This window comes from Papaver somniferum, chromosome 5 (assembly GCF_003573695.1).
Source record: "Papaver somniferum cultivar HN1 chromosome 5, ASM357369v1, whole genome shotgun sequence".
Classification (NCBI taxonomy): domain Eukaryota; kingdom Viridiplantae; phylum Streptophyta; class Magnoliopsida; order Ranunculales; family Papaveraceae; genus Papaver; species Papaver somniferum.
The window spans coordinates 205310523-205320293 of NC_039362.1; the positions used below are offsets into that span (position 1 = coordinate 205310523).

Genomic DNA, 9771 nt, shown 5'->3' on the forward strand with positions numbered 1-9771 from the left:
AATCCAAAAGGTTATACAATTCCACTGGATAAACGTTTTGCTGGAGATGGTAGAGGTCTTCAAGAAGTTAATATTAATGACAATTTTGCAACGTTAGCAGAAGCTTTGCATGTTGCAGAGGATAAGGCTAGAGAAGACGTGGCAATAAGATCAAAGGTTCAGAAGGAAACGTTGTTAATGGAAAAGGAAAGGAAGGAAAAAGAGTTACGGGCCTTGGCACAAAAAGCTCGGTCTGAAAGGAGTATTATGAGTGATGATGGTGAGGTTGTTACAGGAGGAGATTATGGAAAAGATAGGGAAGAAGTATTGAAGAGAGAAAAGATTCACGAGGAGTGAAAGAGGGAAGGGAAGGAGACAGAAGGTTGGAAGTCATGGGGAAGAAGAGTAAGATTACCAGGGATAGAGATAGAGATGTTAGCGAAAAGGTTGCTTTAGGTATGGCTAATACGGGTCGTGGTGGAGAAATCATGTACGATCAAAGACTGTTCAACCAAGACAAAGGAATGGATTCTGGATTTGCAACTGATGATCAATACAACTTGTATGATAAAGGGTTGTTTACAGCACAAGATACTATTTCTACTTTGTACAGGCCAAGGAAAGATACCGCTGATATTGAAATGTAAGGTGGAGGTGGTGCAGATGAGCATCCTACGAAAACAGATAGGTTTAAGCCCGACAAAGGATTTATGGGTGTTTCTGAAAGGGCAGGTCCCAGGGATAAGCCAGTTGAGTTTGATAAAAAAGATGATGATCCGTTCGGGCTGGATAAGTTTTGGGAAGAGGTGAAGGGGAGAACAATGAGGGCAAGTGGTGGTGGATCTTCCCTGGGATAATAGTGATGGTGGCCAGTCCGGTCGAACTCGCATTAAGTTTGGAAGAGGTGGACGTTAGAGTTTATGCTCTTAGCACGTACCTTGGTAGTCTGGTTTTTCGTATTTATTAAAGATAAAGATGGGAATGAAATGTTGAGGGATAAAAACTTTCATGTTAATGTTTTAAGTCGAAATGTAACTTTACCTTAAATGATATTTCTACTGTCTGTACATAAGTTCTACTTATCTTTGTCATTTGCACTACTTTTATAGTGGAGGTGGAGTCTAGAGTTTAGGCAATTTCTTATACGTCGTAATTAATAACATCTTTTCGCGGATAGATATCGATTTTTGGATTCTACTGACTGTACTGTGGAAGTAATTGACAAATAATATAGTGGAAAACATGCCAATACTTTGATGTATTGATTGAGAAAAGAAAAGACTTTGTTTGTGCAAAAATCCCTAATATGCAACATCAGATTTACTCAAAAGAGAAAGTCCTGATACATGATAATTTGCTAAAGCTTAGGCCAAGTAGAACATTCATAATTTTTTTTCTCTTTGTTTTTGATGCTTGCAGCAGAGTACGCACTTGATTGGATGTCCAACAAAACAACACCCTGGTGATGAGTAGCAGAAGGGCATGTATATAGTTTGCGAGAACTTTATTGATTCTCGAGGTTATGGTTTAACTTATATGACTGCACGCACGTTACTGATCTAACAACAAAGAAATCACTTATAAAACGGAAAATCACTTTCTTGGACTTTTGATATAAGAGCAGGTACACTAAATGCATCAGCAGACAACCTAAAATTTGCAATATAAATGACCCATGTACTACATGGCATGTAGTGCATCAATCAAGTTCAGAGGTATATTCTTCAGAGTGATGCATATAATTGCATTTCAGAGATATATAGTATGAACTGTGTTCGTTTGGAGCTTTTATGCTTAGATCCTTAATTAAAATGCATTTCAGATTGTGGCCTTATGGCTTTATATTAAGCTTCAATTTACGTAACGCATATCTTCACGTTATGAACTTGCCAATCGCTCCCAGTGTTATTATAATAAGTGTGCTCATAATATAATCATGTGTTATAGCACCAGGACAAAACGAGACAAATTTTATCAGTCGTAATATGAGTAAAGCAACACATAATCAGAGATGAAATTAATAAGAATATCGCGCAATTCATGGGGAACCTCTTCTGGAAGAGATCAGAGTATATGATATAACATCGCTCCTTTGGCCGCTGTTCATAGGTGGGCTACATGTAGTTTTTTGTGGGAATCATAAGGGCCTACTTCGGTCGCTCAATCATCAATAAACTATCGTTAGTCGACATGTAGATCTTTGAATTCTCATTTATGCAATTTGTCTAGTATATGATCATAATTAGATGTATTTACCCCAACAAAGTCATGGTTCATTAATATATAAGCGACCCTGTAATTAGGCGATTAGACTGTTTAAGTTCGTTTATGTTATTAGGGACAAATGATCAATTACACAATGAAAATATATCTTGTTACAAACTGAAGTCCACATATACAACACGTAACTTTTTCCTCAAATGTTGAGATTGAAATCCCAATAAGAATGAAAAAGGCTGGAGGAGCAGTGAGTTATTATGAAAGCTCGTTTCAATATACTCTACTATTGCCGCCGAAAGAAGCAAAAAGAGAAAAATCACAAGAAACTTGAAGAAAAGTACGACCAAGAAGAGAAACAGGTGAATATATAGGCTATATCTACTCCTTGTTCTTTACACATATTCGTGTAATCGTTGTTTATTGAACTCTCTTTCACTTGTCGTGTTTTGTTTCATATGTTAGGACCTTATACACAAACACCATGTAATGCAAGGGAATTTTGTTTTGTCATGTCTACAGGAATACATAAGTTTGGATATTTTCATAGTTGATGAGTGCTGGAAATGGTTTACCTGACTATCCTAGAAATCGGTAAAGCTTCACCAACTGACATATTCGGTTCTTCAAAGAAGTTGAGAAAAGATTGCAAAATTCTTGTCTAGACTTATCAAGCAAGTATGTAGGGTGTTAATTAATTAGTAGTATGTTTCAATCATTTTTGTTTGTTCACTGAACCATTCCATTAATTGGTTATTTTTGTTTGTTTGTTGATCCTTAATTGCGGGTTTTAGACAATATAATCCATATTAATGTTGTCATTTAGTTTCTGTCATGGATTTACGTACATTTGTTGAAATGGTGTTAATTAGTATGTTATGTCATACTTCCGAACTATCTGTTTCGCATTGGGTTTCTGTTTGGTTGTTATGTCCTGAGAAATTCAGGAGAAATGCATTATTGATTAGTTCAGGAGAACAAGCTTGGGAATCCCTATTGCCGTCAAATTTTGGTGACTTAGTTCTCCGCTCAAGTACATGGTTATTTGATGATAGAGGGTTTAGTTTTGCTTTCTGATACGAAGTTTAAGTTTTGCTGTATAATTTGAGTGTTGAAATTTCGGTGTGAAATTTTTGTGGTTCAGCTGAGTTGGTTTAGACCATGTTAAGAACAGCTGGGCATTCAATAATTCGGTAGTATACTGAAGAGATTGAAAGTGGCAAGCAATTCTTTAGTAAAGTCATGTTCTCATACTAACATTTGCATACCAAATTCTGCAGAACATGGGGCTTAAAAAAAGAAGCCAGGACAGACATTGATCTTTCTCATACGCAGGAAAAATATCAAAAAAGGCAAAAAAATATCAAAAAAATTTGGACCATTTCTCGATTTGTGCGTGTTATCCTTGCGCAGGGGCCACGCTAATCTTCTCTGTATCGTTCCAATTTTATCAGATGTTCCCGAAGGGAAGAGCTTGAGTGAGAGCTCTGACTATTTGAACCAATATCTGTGTTATAAACTAAGTAATGTGGGACTAAACCAACAGCCAAATCCCTAGAGTCTCAAAAGGCGCTAGTCATAGTTCCTGGATTCCTTTTCAGGGGCGGTTAAGAGTTCGAATCTCTACAGTTACAAATTTCCATAACTCTGATACAATCTTTCCCAGATCCTTGGATAAGCCTCAACGTTTTCTGTTTTTCTAGCAACTGCAATCTGCAGAATAATCCTGTCAGAATAAAGGGAAAATGGGGAATATGCCCCAAAATCGACTGTCATCTTGGGGATATGTCTCAGGATTCCGGGTTATGGGAATATGCCCCAAACTAACAGTTTCCGTCAAGAATCGTTAAATAGTCTATTTATCGTAAATGTGTTCGAACTTTTTATCCAATTTCTTTAAGAATTTTTCTGTCCGAATATGTTTTCGAACCTTGTAAAGGTGTTAGTATATAATATATGTGTTTTTTAATTCGTATATGTAATCCCAAGTGTATGTGAATTTTGACTACTTAACAGTTTTGGATGGAATTTTGGACGGGTGGGGCATATTCCCGAAAACTGGAATATTGGGACAATATCCCAAAATGACAGCCGATTTTGGGGCATATCTCCAATGTTCCCCAGAATAAATCACGACTTCAGTGGCATATTCAACACGCCAGCGCCATCTTGAGCCTAGCATACAAAACAAAATGCATGTTGTGACAGGCTGACAGCATAACCGCAGTTGCACTTAAAATTGCTTAACTCATAGAATTGCTTTGAAGTAAGCAAAACTGGAGTAGTTAAAATAAATTTAAACTGCATATTGATATCGAAGAGAATCTTACGGTGAAGTAAGCAAGGTAGGTCACTGCAAGAAAAGGAATGATCAGTGTACTATGCACCAAAAGTGAGATCTATATGCCGTTTTCAGGCAAGAGCAATCACTTAATTCACCATGGTGACCGTACCGCAGGGGCGGACCCAGACCACCAACCGTGCAACTAAAACACAGCTCCTATACAATATATCCCACACACGGACCATATTTTGAAAACAGAAAAAACAATCCACCCACTGCCCTTACTTTTAAGGTAACAAGTCTCTCTCACTCTCAATTGGTTGTTCATATGCCTTTTGAAAACAGAAAACCTACTCGCCACGTGGTCAAGTGAGATGGCACGAAGTAGACGAACAAATCTCATCAAAGGATCTTTTAACCATCTTCGAGGACAAAGTGTCAGTGATAAGTCAAATCAAATTACTTTTATGAAAATTGGATCTGCGAAATAAGAAAATTCCCTCGTAAAATTAGATCTGCGAAATAAATAACAAGGAGGAATTTTTCGAGGTAATCAGTAAACGAGATAAAGATAACTGAATGAAGGATCAGTCAGCGAAGAAGAGGTTGCGAAGCGAAGTAAATAATAGTCTAGACGAAGATGAATTGCCGACCAAGAAATCAAGACAACTGTACCGACAAGTCACCAGGGTTATCGGCGAAAGAGAGGGGAAAACTTTATTGAAAATGAGTCATGCGAAATAAAAAGTAGAATCACGTGAATTGTGTGACTATCTGCGAAGTAAAAATCAGATGTACTCCACTATTCAGTTTGTCTATAAATAGGAACCTTAGATCATTGTACATGGGGTTGGATAATTTGTAATCAGAGATGTTACGTTGAGAGAGAGTAAGTTAGGGTTCTTGTGAGTTTGCATACTTGTATTATCATCATCATCATCATCATATGTTAATAATAATAAGAAATTTGGCTTGAGTTTTCATATCATGTCTTAAATTATCCGTTAGAACTAATTTGGGTGTAGTTGTGGGATTTCCTGCAACTATACATTCCACCTTTTGAATGTTGCCCTTAGCCTTCCAATTTCGCGCAAGGCAACAAATTGAAACGAATTGAAGTTGGACAACCAAGATTGTAGGTAAGTGAACACGTAAATACAAATGCGAAGAAGGTACGAAATGCGCATAATATCCATACTATCAATTACATCGAAATATAACAAATATATATAGAATCATGATAACAAATAATACTAATAAGCCACCCTTGCTCAGAAGATGATTATCTATGGCCCTAAGTGGAAAAGACGGTAAAGTTGGACAACATCTTCATAAAGAAAATTTGGTAGCTCGTAGTTCTCTTGAACATGAGGATTCATCTTCTTGCATTCTCCAAGTTTCGCTAAACAGTCCGCAACTTTGTTTCTTTTTCTTTAGGCAGCAGACAATGTAAACTGAGCGTAAGAAAAAATTTCTAATTCAAAAAGACGGTTGATTATCTTTTTAATGTAGTGTAGCACAAATAAAGAAATAGTAAACTAGTTGCTAGGGTTGTAAGATAAATTTAAGTTTCGTCAGAAACTTAATAGAAAACTGATTCTAGGATCAATATTCTAAATGTAAAGATTGATAATCAATTTTGATAATAATAATAATAATAAGATGTGTTCTTGTAAACAAGAGACCTAGCCTTTATATAGGCTTACAAGAAACGATTAAAGGAAAGAGTTTTACGTAAACTAGAAAAGGAAACACTTGCAAAACAAATGAACTTAAATAGAGGAAAGGGATCAACTGTTAGAGTTGATACGCACGAGGGATCAACTTTTACAATTGATACAACATAAAAGGATCAACAACCATTGTTGATACAGAGAAAGATATACTACATCGGTCCCCCCTTCTTGAAAGAAAACTCGCCCTCGAGTTAATGAATAGAAAGAACTTCATTCTCTCCATGAAAAGTAAAAATTTCTTGCACATTGAATATATTAGAGATGTTCCAATTTGATGGAAAATCAGTAACATATGTATTATCACTGATTTCTTGAATATTCCATATTTCTTCATCTTGGTCTTGTTGTAAGTACCAGTAGGAAACCTTTCTTTTCTCAGATGAATTAAAACCAATTTTCCTTCATAAAAAGTCTTAAGCCTTCTATGTTGATTTTCATCCTCTTTGTACTTGTTATTAGATTCTTCAAGCTTGGACTTAACTTCTTGATGTATGAGTGAAGCTTTTTCAACAAAGTTATATGTCTTAGCGTTTGATTTACGCAGCTTGGGAAGCACCACCAAATCCAAAATATGATTAGGAACTTTAGAATAAACAATTTCAAAAGGTGTCTTACCTGTAGTTCTATTGACTGAAGTATTATAAGCAAATTCCATGTTTGGGAGAAAATTATCCCATTGCTTCTCTTTTCCTCCAATAACTTTGTCTCTAATCAGATTTCCCAAAGATCGATTTACTATTTCAGTTTTTCCATCCGTTTGAGGGTGAGCAGTTGTACTATATTGAAGTTTAGTTCCCAACCGCATCCATAAAGACTTCCAAAAGTAGCTCAAAAACTTAGTCTCGGTCAGAAGTAATTGTCTTTGTAATTCCATAACGTACTACTTATTTGAAAAATAAATAAGCAACATTGGAGGCATCCGTTGTTTTCTTGCATGCGATGAAATGGGACATTTTAGAGTGACAATCAACAACCACCATAATGGGATCATTCCCCCTTGTAGTTCGTGGTAAACCAAATACAAAATCCATGTTAATATCCACCCAAGGAGCAACAGGAATTGGAAGTGGAGTATATAAACCTGTGTTTTGAATATTCCCTTTGGACTGTTGGCAAACCATACATTTTTGTACGTACCTTTGAACGTCCCTTTTAAGAGATGGCCAGAAATAACGTTCTTCAACCAAAGCTATAGTTTTATCACGTCCAAAATGTCCTCTCAGGCCACTTCCATGTAATTCTTGGATTAAATGAAGTCGTAAAGAACATTGTGGCATACATAAACGATTTCCCTTAAAAAGAAAACCATCTTGAATGAGAAAATCATCAACACTGCCTGTTGAAGAACCACACTTTTCCCAGAGTGTCTGAAATTCTTTGTCTTCACGATACAAATCTTTCAAGAAATCAAAGGCTAAACTCTGATGTTTAAGAGTAACTAGAAGATGATCTATCCTACTCAAAGCATTCGCAACTTGATTAAGTTTTCCACTTTGATGTTTAATTGATAGTAGATAACCACCTATCATGCATCCTATTCACCTTTGCTGAAGTTTTCAAAAACTTGAGAGCTTGATTATCAGTGTTGACGACAAACTCACTGTGAATAAGATAAGGATGCCGATTCTTAAGAGCTTGAACTAAAGCAATTAATTCTAACTCATAGGTAGACCATTTCTTTCTTGTATCTGAATTATTTTCACTATAGTATGCAATTGGATGTCCTTCTTGAGATAACACAACACCGATACCAACTACTGAAGCATCACAATGAATCTCAAAAGGTTTATCAAAATTTGGCATGGCAAGAACAGGTACGCTACACAACTTTTCTTTGAGAAGATTAAATCTCTTATCTGCTTCTTCAGTCCATGCAAAAGTATCATGCTTCAAACAATCTGTCAAACCAGCTGCAATAGTGCTAAAATTTCTCATAAATCTTCTATAGAAAGATGCGAGACCATGAAAACTGCGCACTTCACGTATAAATGTTGGAGAAGGCCAATCAAAAATTTCTTTGATCTTAAAATTATCCACAGAAATACCAGTATCTGACACAACATATCCTAAGAAAGTGACTTTGTTTGTAAAGAATGTGCACTTCTTCAAGTTCACATACAAAACATTGTCTTGTAATGCCTTAAACACTTGAGATAAATGTGAAATATGTTCTTCTTCATTTTTGCTAAAAATCAATATGTCATCAAAATAGACAATGACAAACTTTCCAAGAAAAGGTTGCAGAACTTGGTTCATTAGACGCATAAATGTGCTGGGTGCATTAGATAGACCAAAAGGAATGACTAACCACTCATACAAACCTTCCTTTGTCTTGAAAGCTGTTTTCCATTCATCACCTTCTCGAATACGTATTTGATGATATCCACTACGTAAATCAAGCTTTGTAAACACTTTAGCACCCGAAATCATATCTATCATGTCATCAATTCTTGGTATGGGAAACCTATATGGTATAGTAACTCTGTTTAACGCTCTACAGTTTATACACATACGATGTCCATCATCCTTTTTGTATACTAAAAAGGCTGGACTAGCACAAGGACTTTTGCTAAGTCTTATCAAACCTTTTTGTAACAAATCATCAACCTGACCTTGTAATATCTCATGCTCTTTGGGACTTAACCTATAATGAGGTTGATTAGGAATAGAAGTTCCAGGAATGAAGTCTATTTGATGTTGTAAATCTCTAAGTGGAGGTAAAACATTTGGTAACTCAGCATGAAATAAGTCACTAAAAGAAGACAATAAAGGTTATACCTTGTATGGAATATCCACCATAGGTTTAGCAACTTCATGAAAGCTCAAAGAATGAGTGTGATGCAAAGAATGAACAATAGTAGCAACCAAGGCAATGATCTTCTTGTCTGTTGGTGTTAGAGCATTGGTCGGTCGAACTCGCGTGTTGTTGCTATATCAAGCATGTTTGTCAATATGAGTGATCAAAACTATATGTCTCGATTTCTAGTATGCTTATGACTAAGTCGCGGTCTAAGATAGTTAGAAATAGTTGAGCTCCAGACTCCATGGCGATTATCTTGCAAAGACGAAGAACTACTCAAGGAACCGGTGGAACTTCATCTGACTAAAAGGTATGTGGAGACTTGAACTCATCTTGTCACTAAAAAGTCTATCTACTCTATCTCATACTCTTGAGACAATAGTCGTATAAGTATGATAGTTTTTATACATACACATTTGCTATTTCGAGTCGAGTTTACTTGCCTATCTTTTTCTCAAAATACGTGTTGTAAGCTTTTGCCTTAACCATCTTCATCTTTACCTGTGGTGAAAGTCATGATGACGTTTCAATCTTGAAAATAGCTTTGATGACGATAGTCGATTCGTTATGTCTAACGACTATTATAATATAATAGAAGAATGTTTCAATGATTGAAATGTAGAGTTGAGAATATGTAACCACCTATGGATGTAAGCATTTAGTGTGTTCGCACATTTGTGTATAAATCCATGTGCCGGAAACCAAGTGCGTGCATATGTGTGCATGCGGTATTGGTTAAGGAGACAGGTTGGGTG

General features: G+C 36.1%; 1 protein-coding gene and 1 non-coding gene across 2 annotated transcripts; one reads left to right on the top strand and one right to left on the bottom strand.

The window, feature by feature from the left end:
* Positions 1-371: 371 nt before the first annotated feature.
* LOC113280615 (SNW/SKI-interacting protein A-like) lies at positions 372-836 on the top strand. Its single transcript, XM_026529221.1, has 2 exons — positions 372-622; positions 707-836. The coding sequence occupies exons 1-2, from the start codon at positions 372-374 to the stop codon at positions 834-836; spliced, it is 381 nt and encodes a 126-aa protein (XP_026385006.1).
* A 2727-nt stretch (positions 837-3563) lies between these two features.
* Positions 3564-3667, bottom strand: LOC113284738. The gene has a single exon (XR_003328360.1). It is a non-coding gene; the product is annotated as a U6 spliceosomal RNA (small nuclear RNA).
* Between the last annotated feature and the right edge of the window lie 6104 nt (positions 3668-9771).

Bases quoted from the DNA above. Each gene is read 5' to 3' on its own strand.
- LOC113280615 (XM_026529221.1), top strand. From the start codon at position 372: ATGGGGAAGAAGAGTAAGATTACCAGGGATAGAGATAGAGATGTTAGC. The intron at 623-706 runs GTAAGGTGGAGG...TGTTTCTGAAAG, and splicing joins GATACCGCTGATATTGAAAT to GGCAGGTCCCAGGGATAAGC.